The following is a 24,706-nucleotide window of genomic DNA, read 5'->3' as shown; positions in this document are numbered from 1 at the left end:
GTGCTGCCCCATCACTGACCAAAGCATCCCAGACTGCTGCTGCTACAAGCTGTGCTGTTCCTGTTTGTGTCACAGTATCACATCTCCTGGGACTTCCTGGATTCACTGGGGAAAGCTGGTGCAGCCCCACGGGGAGCTCTGCAGGGACACCCAGTTAAACATTTCATAATCTGTCAACAGCACAGGAAACAGCGAGGCTGTGCTGCACCCAGGCTTATAGCAGAAGAAAATTCTATCAGTTCATGTGCAAGGTTTGCAAATGGTATGATTGCTTTCAGATCCAGAGTAGGAGTGGTACCTGCTACTGCTCTTCATGTTGTGCCTTGCACTGTGTGCTCCATTGCAAACTGTCACTTGCAAGTCTTGTTGACTTTTGTGCAATTTTTTTCCTGTGAATTTTGCTTATGGACTAGGAGCAAGGTGGAAGGACTCCAAAATCAACATGACCTGAGTTTGCCTAGGGAAGGGACCCAAGTCCTACAGAACATGGCATGAAATGATGGGCAGAGCTTGCATCTGCTGAGAAGTCCTTGACCTCCTGTGGAAAGAGCTGGTATTCAGAGTGGGGAAAAAGAGGGGGAGATCCAAGTCAGTGGTTTACCTCATGCCGGAGGATTTGGGACTTTGCAGAGGACACGCAGTGGTTTATGCAGTGCATGGTATGGAGGGGAATGATACCTGAGGGTATGGGGAGCCTGACTTCAAACTGAAGGCAGCCATAGCCACCTTTCAGAAGATGGGCATTGGTCAGGTGCCTGAGTTCCTCATTTTAATGGAAATCAAGGACCTGTGTCATCTCTGAAAATTTCTCTTTTTGCCTCATTTTCCCTGCTGCAAAATAGGGAATAATTCCTTTCTGGGGATATTCAGAGTTGGTTTTCTGCCATGTCACAAAGGTGATCCTGAGGTGGTAAGACCTGTATATAACTACATTAGAACAGTACAGAAAACACAATGGTCTTACACTATTACTATGTAGCTTTACACTTGTACTAGCAGTGAAGAATACTTTATTCTTGCCAAGGATGTGGGGCAAAGTTTGTCTCCTTGATTGTGGTAACTGGGGACTGAGAAGAGCTGCTGTAATATTAGAGGCAAGGCAGTTTAGTGTTGGTATCATGGGATTAAACTGCAAAAGTCCAGACCATTTTTAATTGCAAATTTATGAAAGGAACTGTCCTTCAGATAGTCCAATAAAACTTCAGACTGATGATAACTTTTAAATAGAATTTTTAAAATTTGTTGGTAATTAGTTTCAGTATGTGAAGTCTGCAAAGTGAGTAAAAAATGAATTGGACATCATCCAGGTTGTGAGCTTGTCAAATTGAATGTGTTGATTTTGATATCTGATGGCCTCAGTTACCCCTGGACATAAAACTTAAGGTCAGTCAAGAGTGTTATTAAGGACAAAGGTCTGGTCTATGTCTTGAGCCACCAGCAGTATAAATACACCTGGAAGAAGCAATCCCAGGGAGTGCCAATGAAAGTTTTAAGGGGAAGAAACAATGGGCCAAGTTAATTTTTGAAAAAATATCAGAGTGCTATTATTGAGGAGTCTTACCTTCTGACTAATAAAATTGCCTGGGTTTCAGGTTGGTTTTTTTTTTTTTTCTTTTTCTTTTTTTATTTATTAGAGCCATTAAGAGCTGCTTAAGATAACAGTAAAATCCCTTAAGTATAAACAAAAATGGGATGCCAAAGTTGTTGCGCTGTGCCATTCAGATAGTGGGTTTATTAACAAATGTTTGCAAAGTCTGTCTTTTTCCTTATGTATTTTTCCTTTTAGCTTTAATTGGGAATTTACCCTCTAGGTCCCCTGATGTGATTCTTCTGAATGCTTTCTGAATGTTTACAGGTCCTCTGTAAACATTAATGGGAATTTTGTTGTTGCCAACATACATCATCTCCAGGCAGCTGAAAACCATGGCTCTTCTTCCTTTTAGTTCTCCCTGGAGGAGCTGGCTGTCCAGCTCCTTTTCCATGTCTTTGCAGGTCACAAGCAAAAGAAACATTAGTTATTAGTAGGAAATGATGTAGACATCTTACATTTCAATTCCTTCTTGTTTCCTCACCCTCCTTGGCTTGACAGCCAAGCAGAAAACTCCAAGCTATTTTGTCAACCACATGGATCTCTAGATGCTCTTGTCTACCTTGACCATCACAAAGACTTCTGCTCTGCTGGCACAGTAGCTCTGGGGCTGCTGGCTGCCCTGGACCCTGTTGCACCTCAGCCCCGGCCACGGGTGTGGATGAGGATCCGTCCTGTTCCACATGCGTGTGGCATCTTCCATGCTCACAGGCGGCCAGCCCAAACCCCTGGGTGGCTTCACTGCCTTTCCTAGGTAAAGGCAGAAGCTGTGAGGATGTGCTAAGTGGAACTGCTGATGAGAGTGTGCAGCACTGATTTCAGACTCATGATGAAACAGGTTGTTTAGCAGGTAGAAGTATTTCAGGATGCGGTGTTGTCTTTACATTATTTTGTGAGGGCATTTCCCCATTATAGTTTTTCCTAAGATGTGGCTGTTGGCACTGTCTGAAACAAGATACTGGTCTTGTACCCAGGATGCTCACACTTGTTAGGAAATAAAGGAAAACATTTTGCTGTAAGTAACATTCTGAAAACCAGTCCCCTGATGTTCATGAGAGCTGGTCCTTGTGTAATGGTGCCCCTGCATAAAGATGGTAGTTACAGTGAATGCCCTTCCCAGATCCTTCTGCCTATGATGTCTTTTGATCCTGCTCGGGATGTTTGCTCAGGATGTTTTGTTTATTTTCCGAGATTCTGGTATTTGGTGATTACAGACAGTTTCTATTACTGTTCACTCATTCAGGTCCTAGGAGCACCTTGCAGGCGCTGGTGATGGCATTTGTCTGACCACAGATGCCTGCTATGTAAGGTGTCTGAGTCATCAGGAAGTGGGCAACGGAGAGAATTAAGTTTTATTGTAAAACCGCTCCCTCTCTTACCAAATGTAGAGACTCGGGAACTAACTAGACCATAGTTATTTCTCATGATCCTTCTTCCTTCTTCTCCCCCATGATGCATTTTCTTCTTTCTTCTGATTTTTACTTTCTACCACCCTTTGCCCATTCCTCTTTCATGTTCTGTATGTCTTTTTCCCCTTTAGGAGCAGTCGAGTCAGCATCACAGGTGGCTGGGCAAGCCCTGGATGCTTCTGTAAAACACCCTGCAGGGTGGGAATCATCTGGTGCATGTTTTGGCGTTGGGCTGGTGGAGCTGGGCAGCACGGGCCTGGCCCTGAGCTGTCTCTGGCTGAACAGAAAAAGCACTGCATCAGGGTAGTCCCACTGCCACCTTCTGATAAAGTCACTTGGTCCTTGATTTCTGGAATAAGGCAGTAATAACCAAAGAAGAATGCTTGCTTGTAGCTTTCCACAGCCCCATCGTATACTGGTATAAAAGGGCCCTCTCTTTTAAAAGCCACTTTCCAGTCACTAAGTGGAAAAATACTAAAAAGTCCACAGTAAAACAGCAGTTGGCTTCAGTACAAAAGATTTAGTTCCTGAACTTACGTGTGTTGGCTAATGTGACCCTAATGTAGCATCTGGTACGTAAAACAATTTTGACAATTCACATATTTTGAAATGGTCGTTACTGTAAATGGAATAATTGGAAAAGATGTTAGGATAAAATGAAAAGAAGTTGTGCCTCCATTTAGAAAAATGTGCCTACATTTAGGAAAAAATACACACCAGGCTGATAAGAGCTACCACAGCTTTTTACTGGGGGGTGAACAAGCAGAGCTCCTTCCTCTGCTCTCTGTAGTGGCATGCCCTTGATGGAGAAGAAAAATGGACTAGGGTAACAAAATAGGATCTGTTAGCATCTCTCACGTATTGGCATTAAAGCTGGGAGCACAGATTTTGGCCTTGGGCTTTCCAAATGCTCTTCTTGCCTTAGCAGTACCCATGGCTTCAGCTGTTGGGGTGTCATGGAGCATCTTCCCTAACGAATGCTGGTGGCTTCAGGGTAGGCATGCTACATGTGTAAGATACTGTGGGTGGTCCATTGCTGTTGGAAGTACTGTGAGCAGTCTTCATTGTTTCCAATAAATGGCATGTAGGATTGAGGGAGATTTTTGCAGACCACAGCCATCTCGCCTATGCTTGTATGATTATGGTCCAGCATTTTGTCTTCATAGGCTGTGTCCTGATGACCTTAGTTATGATCCATATTTATTGCTGGCAGAGTGTTAGACTCCTTTCCATTAAACGAGATAGTGTTGTATCTGTTTACAGGGGATACGAATTTGGCTTCAGACATCTTTGACCCACTTATCTTGTTTAAATTTTCAAGAATGAGTCCTGACTCGATGGAGTTTCAGGTAGTTTTCGTGTTGTAAAATAGCTGTACATCTTGGAAGAGGGACATTTGTGTTCACTGTATTACCATGAAGAGTTACGGTATTTTAAGTTATCTTTTTCCCTTTGCTAAGGTCGAGACAGAATTCCACAGTCACATTCTTGGTGAGTTAGATGCTTTAAGGACAGAAAGCTCTATAATGCAGCATTTCTAAGAACAGGAAGGATGTGTTGAAAGTGGTGGATCCGTACAGTCACAAGGGCTGCTCTGAGAGTTGCCCACAGCCATTGCAGCTGGAAGGCTTCCCAGATGAAAATAACCATTTCCAGACTTTCAGCTGAGGTGTCTCTTCTTAGCTCTCAAGTCCTGTGTGACACTAAAAGAAAGCAAGACTTTGGTTCCCAAAACTTTGGAGAGTCTCCCATTGCATGTACAGACAAAGTTGGTGCCATCATGCATTTTTCCTGGCTGCTGGATCAAATGCTCCCTCTTGAATGTCAGCCAGCCTGTGAGGCAACAAGGACAGCCTCCCTGTCAGCCAGGTTGCACAAGGGAATGATATCAGGGTGGGTTGCCTTGGGTTTGCTGGCACTGGAGTAGCTTCCCAGGGCTGAACTTTGGCCCCATGCCACACACATGGAAGCACTGCTACAACTGTGTAAACTGAACTGCCTTTCATGACTCCTCCTGGGACCTTGGTCTCCTGTGGCAGAGTGGAAGGGACCAGCAGAGGCAGTAAACTGTCCCACTGCTCCAGCTGCCTTGCCTGCAGGCTGCCTGTGTAGCTTTCCTGAAAGCAGTCCTGGAAAAAGCACGGCATGGAGGTGATGTGTCTTAAGTAGGACCTATGATGGCATCTATACTTAGGTGCTGGTGAGCCCAAAATGCTGCACCCATGCAGTCTGAGCTGTTTTGTTCTAGCTGCAGGAGCGGGGACAAACACTCTTGTGAATTGGACAAACATCCCTCTCTTAACTGGATCCCATGGTCTGCTGTGATAATGCCCCGTGGTGTGGTCCCTAGACTATCCTGCTTGACCTGCTTCATTCAGAGTGGGTAAGGCACCCGTCTGGAGAACTATAGACTGTCAAGGACTTTCATTATTGAAATTGGGGCCTGGGATTCATCCAAGTCAGTGGGAGATGTATCTGTGAGGTGAATGGGAAGAGAGTGTAAATATTTGTGGATGAGAAGTGAGACGGCTCTACCATTACCTGTAGCTTTGGTGCAGATAGAAATCTGGGTGCTGCTGAAATTGGATTAAGCCACCAGCCTACAGGCTTCCTGCAGAAATACCAATGAAGAGTTGTAAATGCAGGATCTGTCTGTGGAGTAAATGGTTATATATGGGAGATCGCTAGAAAGCATGAAGACAAAACTGAAAAGGGCTTGTTTCCCAGAGATGGGCTTACATGCAGTCCTCTCTGTGCAAGTGCTCCTCTTCAAGAATAAAACTACCCAGTGTTTAATGAGTTAATATGAGCAGTGTCTTAGGCTGCCTTCTGCTGTGCTCTGGGATAGTGGCTGGACAGTGCAGAAAGCCTTACAGAACAGAAAGGGGAAAGATGTCATTTCAAGTCAGGCTGTGTTGACTCATAGAAGACATTCTGAAGGTTATGGATATATGTTAAGCAGGTATTAAATAGCTCTTGCTTTATAAATATCATTTACAAAAGCAAGTATCCTTCAGGCGCCAGAGTATATGAGTGTGAGTTAATTAGAGTCTGCATTTTCAAAGTGGTGGAACAACAGGATTTAGATCAGACAAACTGCAAATAAGTTTGCTGGTGACGTGAAATCCAGTGACTTCTGTAAAACTTCCTGGCTTTGTGCCTTGCTTTTTCTTCCCCGGCACTGCTTTCTGCAGCTGTGTCCCTTGGACTCAGTGCAGTGGGTTGTGATGTGTGTGGCCGCAGAGAGGAGCGGTGCGGCCCTGCTCCCCATGGCTGTTGCGCTGATGGGGACATGTCACAGCGGTACTCTGAGGCACTCAGTCACTTGTTTTGCAGAGAAATGCAGGCTGGCAGGAGGAAGAGCCAAGCCACAGGCTAAACAGGCTCAGTGGAGCATTTCATGGCCTGCAAAGTGACCAGGCTAATCCTGGAAACCTGCAGCCTTTATCATGACACCTGACACAGCAGCACAGCCGGCCTCCTCTGCTTTACCAGATTTCCATGCTCACATCACTGTCTTTCTAAACATGGCACAGATTTTTTCCTTCCTTAGGCTTAAGGATGGGGGGGAGGGTGAGGGCAATGGAAAAAATCTACATTAAAGCCCTCCCAAAACCAGTCTGAAAATTTAGAGGTCCCCTCACAAAGGGGTGGGGGCCCTCACACCAGGATGGTCTTCCAGGTTATCGGGGCTGTGACTTTGCAGTGTGAGCAGCTTTGTGGTGCATTCAGAAACGCTTGCCTGACTAACATATTGCTTACATTTGCTGACTCACTCTTGCGCTGCCTTTTCTTTCTTGTTCCCTGGATGTGTTGATTTTTATCTCTGTTACTAGGGCTGTGCCCCAGACACTGTATAATCGGCCTGTTTGTGTTTGGCTCCTGTGTTGGTGGAGCTATTTACATTTGGATACAAATGTTAATATCATTCACCCAGAAGTGAATAACAGCAACAAAATACTGGGGGTCTGAAGCCCCCTGGCATGGGAGGGAGGGCAGGGACATGCTGCTCTTGGGCAGGGCCATCCCCAGCATCACTGCCTGGCATTTTGCACAACCACCTGCATTTGGTCTTGCTGTCTCTTCAAGCCCTGCTCCCCCAAACTGTTTTGAACAATGAATTTAAATTCAGAATCACAGGATATTCTGAGCTGGAATGGACCCATAAGGATCATCAAGTCCCGCTCTTAAGTGAATGGGCTGTTGGCAGCTTTGTGTTTTCACCTGCAGAAGATGCTAACACAGGCAGCCTGTGTCTAAAAGGACTTTCTAAGTGGGAGTTGTACATGGGTATGGCTAAGAAGCTCAGCAGAGCTGCTGGGTCCCCAGTGTCCTGCTTTTCTAGGAGAAGTATGGGTGATCAGAGGCCCTGCTTAGCACTGACCCTGCTTGTAGGGTGCTCCTGGAAGGGCTTCGTCTGGCTGCTCTTCCCCAGCTGTGCTGCAGCAGCCCTGCATCCTCACAGCCCAGAATGCTTTCCCACTTTGATCTCTCCCCTGGAGCCATTAAGTGTCCGTGTCTGTTGCCACTTCAAAGAATGCCTGTTCTTGATATGCAGTGTTCATGTACTTCGGGAGGTACAGGTCATTTCTGACATTTCTTCTCAAATACCAGCGATCCTAAGTGACAGTCCTAAAATGAGCGTCCAGGTTAGTATGCAACAACTAGTATGTCTTCAACTTTTTCCCCTTTAAAGCCCAGGCTCCTAAACTTTTGTATGAGTAGCACAGATGGTTGCAACTGTCTTGTCTTTTCAATGGCTTCTGAACAAGCCACCATTTATTTTTCTTGTCCAGCTTGTTTAGGTCTAGTTTGAAGCCCACCTCATTAAGTTGCTATCACATAATGCTCCTTTCTCTTGTTTTAATCAGATGATGTCCAATATATCAGCAGTCCTCATGCAAGGAATGACACTGCATGGCCAATTACCAGGGAACTAATTAGCAGACAGCATCTTCCTCATGGTTCAAAGAGCATTATGTATGCATTCCCCTGAGATCATACAACAGCAGCATCACCTTGCAGCAGCATTGCTGTAAACGAAACATGCTGTTTGCCTCTGTGCCTTCTCCTTCCTGCTCACCACTTGTGTGTCAGTCTAGGTGCAGACAGACAGCACTCCCCAACATTATCAAGAGGAATCCAGCGTCAATGGTGCCTTCAAAACCCTCCCTGTGTTGAAACTACAGCCTCTCTGTGCTGGTTTTGCACAGCCGTGGCTGAACAGAACCAGGCTTCTGAGTACATGGACACTTTGAGGAACTTCAGCCTGGAAAGAGTTGCCTTTTTGGTTCTTTTTAAGCATGATTGTTTTCCTCAAGTTGAACAGTATTCATAGCATTTCTTATTGCAGGTTTCAGTATTCAGATTCAGTGAGATCAGTGATACTTAGCATTTGCAAACAGAAACTTCAGAAAAATCTTGGCATTTTTGATTGTGACTTTTGTAACTGCTGGAGGGAATTAAACTTGCAGCTTCTCTCGTGTCTTCTGTTACCTGTTTCTTCATAGTGGAAATGACTGTCAGTTTCTTGAATCAAGCTCTGAAAGCCCCCCAGGCATTTCAGTGGCAATGCTATGGGCTTGTGCCCAGCTTTACTCACTTTAGGATTTACATTTTTGTCATTGATTCTGAATACTTTATGGACCAAGTATGTATTCAAACAATATCAGGACAATGTGTGCTTGTACACATACTTTTGTATACTTGTTAATGCACTTTTCTCAATCCCTTTGACAGCAGAATGCAGGCTACAGTCTGCTTTTGCTTGGAGGGGCATGCAGTACACCTGAAATCCACTGCTGCAGTGGTAGAAATACAGCCCTACCATCTGCCATGGACTTACCCAGACTACACTGGAGCAGGATAAAGTTTTGGAACGCCTGCAGTACATTGATGATATCATTGTGTGGGGCAATAAAGCAGACGAAGTTTTTGAAAACGGGAAGAAAATTGTCCAAATCCTTCTGAAAGCCACTTGTTTTTACTGAGTCTCAAAAGCGGTGCCTGTCACCATGAACCCATACAGTGAAAATTAAATGATGAGCAGAGCTTTTGTTTTACATTAAATTAGTCCATCTCCTCTATCCCAGCTTCCTCTGAATTAGTGTTATACTTCTGACAAAGAGCATTTGGCATGACTTATTTGTAAGTTGTACATTGAGATTTATTTGCCCAAGTGAACAGAAACCAGAACAGACAATAATATGAGAGCTTTAATAAAGATGCCTTATCTTTATCAGTGCGTGTTCTGGCGAGGTCTGCTCTACTGAAATATTTCTTCATTTCTGTTGCCTAAGGTGAGCAATAAGCTTTTTCTTCAGCGTGACATACTCTCACAGGACTGGGTGAGTGGTGGTGCTGGAACAGATGAACTCTTCTCCTCCTCCAAACTGCAGCACCTGCTCCTGGTGGCATTTAATGTTCCCTTGTGCAGCTGGATGATGAATTTCTGGAATGAAAAGCTGCTTCAATGCAGAGTTTAAAATGGAAACCAGGACTTTGCCACCCAGCTTTCAAATTACCTCTTTTAGAGAGTTGAGGAGAAGGCTTTGTTGCCTTACCAGAGTACCCTGTAGGCTGGAAGCCCTAAGCCTGCTCCCACCCTGGTTGGCCTCCAAACTGCTAACTCTTCAGTGTTGTGCCATATCTCCTCCCCAGCCCTAAGATGGCCACTTGGCTTTTTCTGTAAGATAAAGGAAGAGGTTTGTACTGCTGGAAGGTGCTTTAGGCTGCAGGCAGAGTCAAGGAAATACCCATATATTAATTACATGATAGTTAGATCAGATTTTCCAGCTGTTTATTTTACAGGCATGTTGAGACATCTTAATGCAGTTAGAGGTTATTAAGTCCAAGTTGTTAATTTTAATGATTTTAATAGACCTTTAGCATTCCTGTTTAATCCAGTACTACTTACTGGCCTGCACTGTATGTTGATACTTTTTAAAGCTTCAGATTTGGCAGCTCTCTGAAAAAGTACTTGTATTTCCCAGATACTTGGATGAATTTCTTTCTGCTGCTGTTAACCAACATAGACTTTGTACCTGCATTTGGACTAAAATTTAAAGCCATTCACAGAAAGGAGCCTGATGCTGTTGTTGCAAGCAGCATCACTGGCTGATTTTGAAAATGGTGTCTGTATGTGTCTGCCAGGCAGAGGCAGTGGGTGGAAGGCTGATTGAGAGAGAAAGAAACAGATTTGGTTTGGTTCAAATGAGGCATAAAACACTGTACCAGCCAAGGAGGTCTGAGAAGCTGCCCAATAGACCATGTGACCTTGCTCACTGAAGTGAAGCCTAGCACAAGAGGCTTTCAGCCCCCTTCAGATTCCCTGGGAGAAACATCCTGCTGGCTACAGCACAACAGAATAAGTATCAGCCACCACTTTTTTCTGTGTTGTTTGGACATCTTTTCTTTAGGCTTAAAAGTGTTTCTCCACTAATTCAATTTTAAGTTTCAAAGTTTCTAGACTACATTAGCATTTAATCTGCCTTCTACTAGCTGGCAATTTCTATCCTGATTTGCAGTGATTAAAAAGTAATCTAGGTAGGATTTGGTGGTACTCCAGTATTCAGGCATTTTGATCTTTTAAATCAGGTTTTAAACTAAATGCACATTATATGTACACCTTATTTAAAAAAAATAGAATCAGTGTTTCATTTGTAATGTAAGGACTATTGATGATTTTCTGATTTACTCAGAATTGCAGAACTGTAGCCACACAATGAGGGAGTGCTTTTCATTTGACTGTTCATCTTTTCAAAGGGGCATCTTTTGTGGCTGAAAAGTACAAAAGCAGTCTTTAAGGCTTTACCTGTGGCTGCTGCAGTTTTGCTGTTGTGTTTCAGGAAGCAAACCCAGCCCTGCCATGCTTTACTGAGGCAAAGCTTTCATAGGACAAGCTTTTCCTGTACCATGAGCCACTGTAAAAGAATACTAACTCAAAAAGAGAAGAGACTCAAGGCCATACAAATAAATGTTTCTCTTACAGAGATTATTCCTATGTGACTTCCCTAAATATTTTGTCAAGCATTTCTGTCTCTTGTTTTCTTTAGTGTATGTTGGCACTACATGTCTGCTGACTTTCCTTGGATCACCCTTCATTGTTTAATAACTTGAGGTAATGTGTGCAAATCCTGGAATTTATATATTTGACTGATTTATGAGTAAATCCATCTCAGTGTCTGTTTAAATCTGCTTGAATCTTAAGCGGTGATGATGTTGATATCTTACGGATGTATTGCAGGCATATTGTGGTACTTGCACATGACAAATTTTGTTTAATTATGACAAATTACCAAGGGGGAGTGCTGATTTGGGTACATGACGTGGACCTGTTGGAGTGAGTCCAGATGAGGCCATGAAGATGATCGGAGGGCTGGAACACCTCTCCTATGGAAACAGGTTGAGAGAATTTGATTTGTTCATCCTGGGGAAGAAAAGGTTCTGGGGTGATCTTACAGTAGCTTTCCAGTACCCAAAGGGGCTACAGGAGAGCTGGAGGGGGACATTTTACAAAGTCATATAGTGGTAGGACAAGGAGTTATGGCTTTAAACTGAGTGTAGATTTAGATGGGATATAAGGAAGAAATTCTTTACTGTGGGGGTGATGAGGCACTGGAACAGGTTGCCCGGAGAAGCTGTGGATGCTCTATCCCTGGAAGTGTTCAAGGCCAGGTTGGAGAGGGCTTTGAGTTACCTGGTCCAGTGGAACCTGTCCTTGCCCACAGCAGGGGGGTTGGAAATAGATGATCTTGAAGGTCTCTTCTGACACAAACCATTCTGTGATTCTATGATTTTCCATAAGTACACCATTATTAGTATTCATGTAAATTTTTTCTGGGTGCTTATTAGTTCATGAAGGGCTACACAGCACTTTCACTGGTTGAATTCAGTGATTAAGCAGCTATGAAGAAACCGATCTAACCAAAGCTGTAGTCTTTGGTTCCTGCTGTCAGTGCTTTGTCCGTATGACTTTCATGGCTTGCCTCTCACTTCATGTTATTATCTGTTTAGCTTAAGATATCTTTTGATCTTTGGCTTGTAAGCAGAAGCAATAAACACTTCTGTAATGTGCCGAGGGCTTTGTAGAGAGAGGAGTCTGTTGTGCCATTGGGTAACTGTAGAGTGAAATAGCTTATTCCAGTAGACTCTGAAATATATTTAAATGGTAATCCTATTTCTAACCCAGGTCAGGCAAATAACTATATTTGGACTCCTCATCAGAGGTTAGTGTGTTATCCAGTAGGCTGCAGTCACACTAATGTTTTATTGCCCTTGAGTAGAAAATGGTGGCATCCTTGAGTAGCATCATGCAGTGTCTCAATTTTATGGCACTGCTCAAAAGCAAATGTAACGAGCATTGTTTTGTAAAGACTTACTGTACCTGCAGTCACTGACACATGGGGATAACTCCTGTTTCCATTTCACTATGCATGGTGTGTACTCTTGTGTTTTATGTCATTGCATTTTACTTGGTACCAGCCTGGGCTGTGGTCCTGCATGAGATAGTACCCTTTCTCTCACTCTGGGAGCTGCTTTCAGTTCACCTCAGGGTGAAGATGCAGCAAATCTGCATGCACAAAGTGAAAGATTGAGGCCCAGGTTTCAACTATATTAGAATTTTTGAATATTGAAAAATTTTTATTTTGGTTCTTATTAATTTCCTACAGTGAATGTGAACTAGGTCTAAAATCCCAACATGCTATACATTTTTAAGTTCATATAAGTTCGTTTCATTGAATTCAGAGAAGGTTTAAAACCTTTTAGGGTTACTTTTTCCAAGTGAAATATAGAACAACACTGTTACTGTTCTTTTGTATATAATTCCATTCTGTGGCTTCTTCTGTTATGTACAGTACATTTTTGGTATTGTTTGAATAACATTCCTAAGTCTGATAAGAGGTTAATTTAGAAGACCTTATTCTTAAACTTCTGTCATTTTAGTAATGTGGTCTGGAATATATTAGCTGAGTTTCCAGCATTATAAATCAGTCATCTTCTGCAAGTAGATTCATAAGTCAGAACCCAGTCTTAAGTCAAGTAAGTAGGTAATAAAGTATCAAGTACAGACTTTCAGAATCAAAAAGCACAAAGGTTTAAGCTAAAAAAGTACAGGTTTTAATGAGATGTAATGTTCTTACGTTGCAGGAAAAGCTCTCCCAAGAAAGATCACTGTTGTCTTTAGGTTATTCTCTAGAGCCATGTTTTTTTCTACTAACAGCTAATCTCTAATACAGCTGCTGTTCAGTTATAAAATAATAATTTTGCTTGAGACACCCAGGCTCTCTTCTGTTATTTAGTATTTTTTCTTCTTGCTCTCCATGGGTGGGACCATAATAACTGTCCTACTATTCAATAGATGTAGCAGACCAAATACAGGCACAGTAGTATTTTGCCAATTTTCTGACAGATCAAATAAGGCAAAATCAGGTAGCCAAATTCCTGAGGGCATTGAAACTTCAATAAGTGATGTGTGGGAATCTGGATGCTCTGCACGGGACTTCACATTGGAGTTAACTGTGGAGACAGACTCTGTATTTAAATGGTGATCTTTCAGAAGGTGATAAAATCATACCTTAACTTTTACATAAGCTGTTCCTCAGTAACAAAAGGTGTGGTGCAGGAGCCTGTACAGATTGGTGTGACTAGACTAGAGTGTCCAATACAGAATGACAATAATGCTGTTCCATACTACCTATTATCAGTAGAAGAATGATGGACAGCCCCAGCTGCAAACTCATGTAGACACTGCATGCTCTTTCCCCATTCCCATGCTTGCAGAACTGTGGAGAGATCCATCTGTTCTTCTCTGCACTTCAGTGTCTGTGTGGGGAGAGAAAAATCACAGGTTTGCAGTGTTTTTAGGCTCAGTCACAGCCTTCACAGAACACAAATTTTGAAGTAATTTTAGAAGATCATAATGAATGAATCCGCTAGCCTTGTACTTCTCAGTTGTTAGAATGATTACGTAATTCTATATTAGATTTAGTTCAATTCAGTATAGTTTAGGCAGTTAAAATAGCAGGGCAATAAGCAGGAAGACTGGAGAATGAGTCCAGAAGAAAAAAAAAATTACCAAAACCTGATCAGCATCTCAAAGGTTTAAAAAGTTAGCTTATTTGCAAGGAACTTCAAGCTGCCGTTTCCTGTAAGGCCAAAACAAATTTGCTGTATTCTGTCTAATCTTTTTGGATCACTCCTTACAGCTCGAAAGTGTAAAGATGGCTAAACCTGAATTTGCTTAGTGGTCTGTAGAAAAGGGCCTTGTATTTTTAAACCTCTTCCTTTCAGGCCAGGATGGAGAGAATTAGAAAAAGAAGAAGAGAACAGCCTATGAAGCATGGTCTGGACCTTTCTTTGCAGACCTGATTAACCTGGGGAGCTCTTTGCAATTACAGGTTTGCCTTTATAGGGTCTCTTCAGTGCTGGGCTTCATGTAAACAGAAAATAATTGGAGAAGAAATACAGCACTCTATTTCCATTGCATTTCCTGTGCAATGCTGTGGGTGGAGCCATTTGGGAATTTTCTCTTAATTGCGCCTTTGGTTGGGAGTGGGGTGTTGATTGAGCTTCAACAAGGCCCAAGTTCTGGGTCCTACACTTCATCCACAACAACCCTGGGCAGCGCTACAGGCTGGGGGGAAGAGAGGTTGGGAAGTGGCCCAGCGGAAAATTACCTGGAGGTCCTGGTCAGCAGCCAGCTGAACACGAGCCAGTGTGTGCCCAGGTGGCCAAGAAGGCCAGTGGCATCCTGGCTGTATCAGCAACAGTGGGGCCAGTGGGACCAGGGCAGTGATGAGGCCACACCTCAAGGGCTGTGTCCAATTCTGGGCCCCTCACTATAAGAAAGATACTGAGGTGCTGGAGCGAGTCCAAAGAAAGGCAATGGAGCTGGTGAAGGATCTGGAGAGTTAAATCCTATGAGGAGCGGCTGAGGGAGCTGCGGTTGTTTAGCCTGGAGAAAAGGAGGCTCGGGGGACCTTATCACTCTCTTGTACAATTACCTGAACAGAGGGTGTAGCCTCATGGGGGTTGGCCTCTTCTCCCAGGCAACAAGTGACAGGACAAGAGGTCCTTCATGCCATGGTCTAGTTGACATGATGGTGTTCAAAGGTTGGACTTCATGATCCCAGAGGTTTTTTCCAACCTAACTAATTCTGTGATTCTATGGCTGATTTTACCTCCACACCTGCCTACACACACCTTCTCAGAAGTGATTAAGGCAAATTGCCTTGTGTGATGAAAGGTGTTTCAGCTCAGTTTGCTATCTAAAAAAACTGAGGGCTGAATTCAGTCCTCAGTTATGCAAGAGAAGTTGCAGAGAGATTGTGACCCTCTTGCCAGCCGTGGGAGGAAGAGCATGGTATGAGCTTGGCACCGTCCTCCCTTTAGGCATTCCCAGAGAAGTATGCTTATGATTATGGCTTCTGCTGGTTGCAGGTTGCCACACTGGTTGGGGAACACTCCCCTGCCCTTTGGTCACACATGAAGTTGTGTGTGTTGCACAAATAAACATTACCGTGTATAATCCTTTGAGTTCTGTGGGATGAGCTGTGCCACTTGCCTTGGGGCTTTCTGTTTGTTGTCATGCTGCAGTAGTAATAGTAAGGACATAACTTCGAATCGGAGGAGGATGAGACCATCTGAGGCAGGCAAGTCCTTCGAAAGTTTAGTAAGTGCCAGCAAAATGAAACTAGGACATCAGGGTATCCATAACCCCTTGAAAGTTCAAGGAATTTGTGCATAATTAATAGCAGTAACCAAAGCAGAGCAGCAGGTAAACATTGGTCTTGGCTTTGTTCTGGCAACTGCTTGGTATGTCCATTTTCCTGACTGAGAAGGAGCGAGACCAGACACAGATTTCAATGCTATCAAACTCAGCTTGATGCCACTGGTAAGCTTTATCACTGTTGAAGATCTCAGAATTGTATCGTTGTTTCATTTGGCTTCGGAGATGCATTAGTTCTGAGGCATCCAAAGGAGGAATTTGACTGCATATACACACAAGCCTAAAAGCTTCTAGAATTGCCCAAGATGACTAAGATCTTTCTAGAATTCTGTAGTGCTAATTCAGAGGAGGGTGCAGGCAGTTGTTCTCAAAGTCCCCCTGTAAGTCTGCAGTTAAAAACTATACGTTTTTGTGATATTTGCTGGATTATTCATCTGGATTATCCAGAGTATGTAACTGTGCTGTAGAGATGGATGCATGCATACATGTAAACTTCTGAAAGGCAGTTTTTATGGAGAAACAATGAAATGACACAGTATGGGGATTACTACCAAAAAATGCCTTAAGACACAGAAAGGTAAATGAAAAAGAAATACATGTTCAAACTTAAAATCAATTTTTTAGTGTATGTTTGTTTGTTTGGCTGGTGATACATGCACTGTTTGGTAAGATGATTTTTCGTGGCGTGATTGAGATGTGTGCGTCAAGATCACTTTGGTTGGATTACAAGTTTCTGTGTGAAGTGCCACTTGACTTCTGCCCCCTAAATTTTCTTTAAAAAGCACTTTATGATCATCCAACATGAAGGGTGAGATTGGATTGATAATATATCCATACCTATAGAAAAAAATGCCTTTTGAATCTATGCACATGATGCGGAATTTTTTTTTTTACATAGTCGTATTTGGAAGGATGGTATTTAAATTACAGCCTAGAATAATTACAGGAAAACAAACAATCACATTCATGCATCTTATGTTTTAGAAGTTCAGTTTCTTAAATGTATTTGCTGAATAAATGTCACCTTCCTGGAACTTGCACAACCAGGCGATTAGTTCACTTGCACAATCGAACAATCCAAACAGGCAGGAGGACAAAGATAAACTTGGTTTTGTAATGATAATGCCAAAGGCATTTATTTTTGTGCAATTAAAATTTCACCTCAAAATTGTGTAGTGTGTTGTTTGCAAAGCCTTTCCTTTGATGCTTCAGCCTCCTTATCCCAAGAAAGATACGTAAAACGTGTTAAACTGAGCTGCACTTTGGAGCTCTTCTGGGCCATGGTTCTGATGAGGCAGTGGTTAAGGTATTAGGTGGTGCTTTTAGTTGTAGCTATCCTAAGTTTGTCTGCTTTCATATTTCTTCCCAAGGGCTGAGAATGACCTCCAGTGAAACATTTGTGGGTAGCTTAACCATTTTGCAGTTAGTCTGGTGCCTCGACCTCTGAGTGCTTTCATATTTGTTTTTTATAGCAAGAGGGAGGAAATCCCAGCTTTTCTTGATTATTTTTAATCTTTGATGAAGTGCCTTTTAGAGAAATCAAGTGCACACAGCCAGTGTTTAATTGTACATCCAGTGTGCTTTGTTGAGCTTTTGATGGGGTACCCTTCCTTCTTGGACCAGGGTAAAAGAGCAGAGGAGGCTGCTGTTGGGATAAGTTCTTTATTTTATAGTCTCGTAGCTTTCTTGAAGGCAGAGTTCGAAGGGGGTTACATGATAAAGGCAAGCAGCAACAGCAGCAGCAGGCAAAACCAGCTTGTTCTTCTATATGCTCTATATACTCTATATACTCTATTTTCTAGACTCGATACTCTAGACTGTATAGACTCTATATTTTTTCTTACAGAAATGTAGATTATATTTGTTAACTGACCAAAAGATTAACATATGATTCTAGTTTTTCTTTTCTTAACCTATCCTGGTCTAATTCCAACAGTCATTAAGTCTTACACAAGTGTAAGATTTGTGTATATAGTTTCTATCAGCTCTTATTGTTTATGTGAACACTCTATCTAAAAAATGTGAGCAGTATAGTTCTATCTATATTTTGTCTGAAGTAAAAGAATTCTGTGAAAAGGTAACACTGCTGCAGCAAGAACTGTGTTTAAGGTCTCTGCTGCAGCTTTTTAATGTTTAAGGCTCTTAGCATATCTTCTACTAAAAGTTAAAAAATCTGTATTTCTATTTCACTTTGGTGTGGCTTCATGTATTTCAGCTTGTCCAAAGGTTTTAATTCAATCCCTGTGCTTTGGCTTCCCTCTGGGCCTGAGTCCAGAGGAGCTCTCACTCCAACAGTGCTTGAGGGTCCTGTGATTTCAAACACCTCTTTTGGAGGATGTGCTGGTGCATCAGCTGTTGCTGTTACGGACAGGTCAGGTTTTTCCTTCCACAGAACATGCTCGAGTCAATGTCCAAAGAGACTAACATGGAATAAAGGTAAAAAAATTGTTTTGGATATTGAAAAAAGAATACTATTCACGTATCCAGCACTGACAGTATTGTTGAAAAGATGGAAAAGTTGTGAAAGAGTTGCAGATGATTCAAGGGCCGCAGAAGATGCCCTCTGAGGAAAGATTTAAGCATTTATCTGATGATTTTATCCTAAATTATCATGTTAGCGCCAGAAAGGAAAGAAAATACTGAGTACTGAAGAGTTCTTCCATCTTGTAAAGGGAGGATGAACAAGGGTCTGTGCCTGAGAAGCGAAGTCCTATGCACAGCATTTGTGAGTGGTAATAAGCCTGATTATGCATTGAAGCAAATTAGTAACCTACATAATGAGAGTACTGTAGAATGTTTTGGTGCCTAGGAAAATTTTGTCCTTTCCTTAAGTGTTTCCTGTCAGTTCTTCTTGTGATAGTCACATCTTTAGAAAAAGCATATAGTCTTATCAGTCTCTAGGAAGAAGCCTTTGATGTAGAATTTCTGGAACATCAGTAGTGAAACAAGGTTCAGAAATTGTATTACTTTAACTGCCATTCACAGTTCTTCATTTGTACCATTTCATGTGTTACCGGTGTTCATGATGGCATTCTGGGACATAAGGCTCGTTGTCATGTAAACAGCTGCTGGAGACAAGATGCATCCCTTTCTTTACTCTTGTTGTTCACAGGATCGGCTTAAATGTATGTTCAGTCTGTTACCTGTATAGTTTTATTACATTAGATTTATTTATTTGTTGCTGTGGATATAACAGTATTTAGAGATACCATTGCCTTTCATTTTTCTCTGGATTATCATATTGTTTACTTATACCTTTAACCAAATTATTCAGCCAGAATGTAAAGCTAAAATGAGGGAAGTGAAGAAGCTAAAAACACTGAGGCCACTGAGCTTTGGTATGGGTAGCAAACTACTTTTTCTCTAAAAGCAAAAAGTGTTAGCTGTGGGTAAAACCAGGGGATGACAGAATTTTTGATCAAATACTGCTACTCAGAGCAGCCACTTGGGTTTCAGAAAACAAATTGTCAGATAAAATAGTACTAAATACTTGAAAAAAAATTATTAAACCCTCGTGAATTAAGTTTGCATCAACCTGTAATTTTCTGCCCGATTGCTTGAACTGAATTGAATGCTGCCTCGTCTTTTTTTTTTTCCATAAGACACTAGTTCTGAGAGTTTAATGATAACAATTTAGAAGCACTGTTTGCTGATTCCTTTGTGGGCAAACACAAAAGAAGTAGACTGGGGACATCACATCTGAATGCTGTCTGCCATCACAGGTGTGATAGGGTTGGTCTGAGAAAGCAGTTCTGGGGTTTGTTCCAATTAAATGCCCTCTCCCCCCTATACTTCCCAACATCAGTAGGCACAGTGTATATATGGGGGGTGTGTAGCTATCGCTTTCACGCAGTGCGAGAGACGTAGATGTTCCAGAGAGTAAATTTTGCAAGCCTGTCTTTCCTAAAAGTTTGTGTTAGTGAAAAGCCCGGTACTGGGTTCTTCTGGAGCAGAGGCAGTGCAGTTGATGGTGGGCAGCAGAGAGGAGCCCGTCTCTTACGTAAAAGACATTTCCCCTGTCCAGCTGAGCTCCGGGCGGTCCCTGTGGGTGCTCTGATCTAGCAGCAAGTGACCTCATGCTCTCTGCAGGGACACAGTGACTCAGTAGCAGACAGATCCCATATAAACACCGTAGTGCTGATTGGAGAGTGCTCAAACACAGCAGCCAACAGGGATTTGAGCAGTGTCTGCACTTGAGAAAATGAATCAGAGGCAATGAAATAAACCACCCTAAATGGCTGGAAATTAAAAAAAAAAGACCCAGCAACCAAAACCAAACCTCACAAAACAACTGTAGCACACTGATCTGCTCATTGAGATATGTGTGTGTCTCTGTCTATCTCTCTTTCTAGTAATCTTCTCTGCTGTTACTTGGTATGTCTGATTTTTGAAAGACTAGGATTGTTTTTTAATAAGAAAGTAACAAAAGCACTATGTTAATTAGTCAATTGTTGTGGAAGCAGCCTGCTTATTTTAGTTTATTGTAGGAATAAAATATGCAGTTAGGTCAGCAGAGACAAGCTAAGCCTTGTAAAGCTGCTTATGTTGTATTAGAGAACCTGTAAAGTAAGGGGAGGCTCATTATTTCTTCTTCAGAGTTATTTCAGGAATGTCACTGTGAAGTTCAGAAGATCCCACTTCAGAAGAATCCCAAATACTTGAAAAAAAAAGGAATTATCATTGCAAACAGTGAAAAGATCTGTCAGTAGTACAACAGTACCATACCTTGCTATTTGAGGAAAAATATAAGTACAGAATAAAGTGCCCCATTTCTAGAGAATCAAAGCTTTGTGTTCAAGCAGTGCTGTAAAAGTGCACTTTCTTCCTGTCAAGTCACTGAATTCAGGTTCGGTTTTGCTACAGTGAGGTAATTCTTCTGTTGCCTTTGCCTTGTAATATCAATATGTTTTGGAAGCTGCCATCCAGTGTGTTTAGAATAAGTATTTCAGTCAATAAACAAATAATTTGAATGCGGCTGTAGTTGAGATGACAGCACTGACTGGTGGTGTGGCTTCCTAGAGAAAAGCACTAGTCCCTCATCAAGACACCGTAGTGTCTCAAAGGTTTTGTTAGTTGAAGCCTTTTTTAGTGTTGAGGGTTTTACCTAGAAAGTTGTCTGTGTGCAAGCAGGTGTTTATGCAAGGACCAAAGGGGTGACTCCATATCCCAGCTGGAGACGAACGAGTGAAAGCACAGAGCAGCTGGGTTATTACTGAAGGGTGCCTGTGTAATTTAGGTGAAAGCCATTTTGTTTATGTGGTGTCAGGTTTGGAGGGTTCTTAACTAATTAAATTGAATCTTAATGTGACATTCATTACTCTGCTGCAATATTTGTGTGAAATCTGGAAATGGTGGGAAAAGAGTGCCTGTGAGCAGGCCAGTAACTATGGAGTTAAGGCTGCACCATGTAATGTGAAAGTTTCTCTTTGAAATGTGCATGAAGTGAGATACCTAATATTGGATATCTGCTGGGTCTCAAGGTTTTCAAAGTGACTGATGGTTATAATATCTCCCTGGGAGTTTCCTAGTCAGAAACACCTTATGAGAGTCTGCAAAGGGTACTGAGCAGCTCTGCTCTGAAAACCAGACTGGCTGCCAAGATCTTGGCATCTGAAAGCCACAGGCATTTACAGTCACTATCTCCTGCGACATCTAAGACAACATCGCTCAAAAACTTGTTCTTGGCTCTTTCATGTATTGCCAATTGCTGAGGCTCAGTCATATGCATGTAAATGTAAATAATATGACAACTTCCCAGTTAGGGCAGTGACTGGTTTTTACCAAAGCTGCAATCCTTTTTCTGTAAAAAAAAAAAAAAAAAGCTAGAATTACTATCTTATATGATGACTAAAAACTAAGTCTTGATCATTAATTTTTAAAAATTGATGAAATAACAGCACCCTGCAAGCATGTCATTTATCCTACATCTGCACATGTGGACGTTGGAAGACCGTAGCCTGTAACTACATTTGAAAGAGTGCTCTGATGATAGTGTAAAATCCACAGAAGACTGGGTGCCACTTGGCAGTTTTAATTTCATTTTTCGTGGCCAAAACAGTGGTGAGGGTTTGTGAGATCTCCCACCATTAATCTCTTGCAGAAGATAATCCAGTCCAAATAAAACTGTTCTTCAGAGACTAAAGAAGGGGAAAGCCTAGGGTAGGCTAGGCAATTGCATTTATTGCACACATTGCCTATTTTGTCAAAATCAGTGCTTGCGGAGTGGGCTTGTTCAGGATTCGTTGGGCGTCTGTGTTGTGACTCTGAGTAAAGGCAAGAGTTAGATGGCAAGGTGAAGGAACATGGTGCTGGAGGTATCATCCTGTTAGTGAGAAACATAACCTCGGTCAAGCCCCATGTGCAGTCATAAGAGAAGGGTTGCCAGCTCGAGTGCTTGGAATTTCTGTTTGAATAATTTTGTTGTGCCTACCCATCCTAAAGTTCCCCATGAAAACTTAACAAGTCCCAGTTCATTTAAATCCTTAAGCAAATAATTTTGTTGCATGTCCTTGTCACATTTTACTGTCTGTGAAAAGGTAGCAATATGTTTTAAGGCTTGCACTGGAACGCTGTCAGGGTGAATTTATTAATTTTCGTATGTGCTTATGTATGGGCTGAATTATATCAGTACCAAACAGAAGAGTATAATTTTTTAAAGGAGTGGATACAGTATGTGTTGGCTACTGCTGAAAGTTGTGTGTATTTTCATTTGCTGGACTGACAAGAGGGCACAATATATCAGGATTAACATGGTTCACATCCCTAAATGCACTTCTGAACCTAATGAGTGACTGGCTAAACCTTAGACACAGTATGATCTTTTATGGGTTTAGTATTTATTTATTTTTCCTGTTCTCTTTACAAGTGTGCTAAAAGCAAACAATCTCTGACAGTGAGTCAGAGAGGCTAATTGTATCTTGCACAAAAAATCCACAAGCTTTTTCAACTCCAATTATTTCTCTTCCACCTTCATCGAATTCATTGCCAGTGAAAGATGCTGGGTGAAGTGTCCTGAAATTTTCTGACCACAGCTGTGTAAAAGTAGCAGTGTCCCTCCTCGGCTTTGTGTTTCTGCTGAGAGGAAATGATAAGGCTGTTTCTTGCTAAGCATGGGCTTAATACTACCAGCTCGTCTCATGCAGATTATCAAATAGTCTTCAGGTAGTAATGACCTTTGGTCATGGTGAGCATGGGCCAGATCTAAGCTAGCAAACTGTGAAAGGATCTATATCCCATTTCCAAGCCACTATCTGGTCTTACTCATTAACATTTTAGTGGCAAAAGTTCAAATGAGAATAGTCATGAAACTAATTACATTGAAGTGCATCTGTGAGTGGTAAAGACAGCTGACTTCTATGCATCTGAATAAATTCAGTCTATGTTAGGAAATGTTATTCTGCTTCTAAATGAGAGAAATACATTGCAAATCACGAAGACATATTGAAAAGGAGAATGTAGATGTGCCCTACATGTGATGTGCTTGATGCTGCAGTTCCCTGATACAGTCAGTTAATGAAGTGAATAATCAGAAGTGCACTTGAGTAGAGGCAGGGTCTTGGGCAATATTTTGTGCCTTATTTTCTCCCACAGACACCAAAAAGTCTGCAAGGTAAGAAAGATTGTGGGGCAGGAGGGTTGGCACTGACTTGGGTAAAACCAAATGCGACCCAGTATCGAGACTAGTTTGGCTATATAGAGACCTGGGTATAACGAGAGTGAGTCAGGGAGGAGAGAGAAAGGGGAAGAAGTCTTGAATCTGTTCCTGCTAAGTTCTGCTGTTGGACAGCATTTCCCCAGCATTTCCCCCATTTTGAAGGGACTCAAAAGCACAGGTAAGACTGTGGCCAAGTCTATTCTTTAACGCAGTCTTCTGTCTGTAAAATGGCAGAGTGTGAGAAGAATGTGAGCAGTAATGAGGTTACGCAGGCATTTAAAGCAGATGAACCACTTTATGTAGTAATTACGGCTGGAAGTCAGCTGCATTTACCAACAGTCCACTGTTAGGAAAAGTACTGTATATGGGTAGTTGTTACTGTGAATCTCTCCATATTAACATGTCTTTATGTGTCTCATAATGCTGTGGCATTTTGCACAGGTATGAGAAGTGAGCAGAAAAAGATAGTTTTCCCTCTTGGCTTTATTATCTCTGATTTTTGTGCTGTAAGCAGGCTCCAACAAACAGTTGTATTGCAGGACGTTGCAGGAGGTGGGGGTCTCCAAAGTTTTAAGAAGATGATGCAGACATAGAAAATACACATTTATTTTACATCTGAATAACTAAACTGAGATACTTCAAGTGACCTACAGTGAAGTTCATCAGGTGGTACTTTCATATGTAACATACATGATGCATCCAGTGAGCTATTGTAAACCAAAGATGAAGCTCAGTTACTTTTGCTCCTGGTAAGTTCTGGTTTTGTTTCTGTTCTTCAGACACACCCTAGAGAAACCTGCACTGGAGTAAGTATAATGGGGTTGTACAATGCAGATTCACAATGCAGACAACCTGGCACCAGTGCAAATTACAGTCTTGTAGCACTGGCACAAATGCTAATGAAATGAACTGTAATGGGTTCAGCTGGGTTGTACAGGCCAAAAATTAATAGAGACGAATTGGGTTTTTTCTTTAGTAGAGTGCAACTTGCTCTTACTTTGTATGGAATGTTCCTCAGCAGCCTAGGGACTTCTCAGTTTTTCTTGGGAAGAAGCTAAGCTGTAGTGGGACCAGGGATGATGCCACCTGTGTGCAGTGAGTGGAAATCACACAAGGAAGTGGGAAGGCAAGCCTGCATTGATATCTATCCCCTTCTGACTCCCAGCTAATGCCTGTTGTAAGGATGCAGAGGTTGTAAATGGCTTGAATTGACTCCTGTGGTTGACCACAGCAGGAACACGGTCAGATCTGTAGTTCCGCCCTTGAGATACCTTTGTTTAACTCACTCTTGAAGGCTGGGCCATGTGAATTTTTTAGATGAGGAG

At 42.1% G+C, this 24,706-nt stretch overlaps 1 protein-coding gene across 3 annotated transcripts in view; it reads left to right on the top strand.

The window, feature by feature from the left end:
- The window catches only part of ELOVL6 (ELOVL fatty acid elongase 6), a 77,325-nt gene that overhangs the window by 6,275 nt on the left and 46,344 nt on the right, over positions 1-24,706 (top strand). The window contains exon 1 of one of the 3 annotated variants that reach the window (XM_042049577.1): positions 5,310-5,380. The exons of the other annotated variants lie outside the window; for them this stretch is intronic. Coding sequence (XP_041905511.1) covers positions 5,325-5,380 — 56 coding nt within the window. The 5' untranslated portion in view covers positions 5,310-5,324. Of the gene's footprint in view, positions 1-5,309; positions 5,381-24,706 lie in introns of those variants that run through there. 3 annotated transcript variants of the gene reach the window in all.

The sequence above is a fragment of the Corvus kubaryi genome, unplaced genomic scaffold (assembly GCF_017639235.1).
Source record: "Corvus kubaryi isolate FWS band 111438036 unplaced genomic scaffold, C.kubaryi_AGA036_p1.0 71, whole genome shotgun sequence".
Taxonomy (NCBI): Eukaryota; Metazoa; Chordata; class Aves; order Passeriformes; family Corvidae; genus Corvus; species Corvus kubaryi.
The sequence above is the reverse complement of the archived record's forward strand: the minus strand, read 5'-3'. Positions and strand labels throughout refer to the sequence as shown.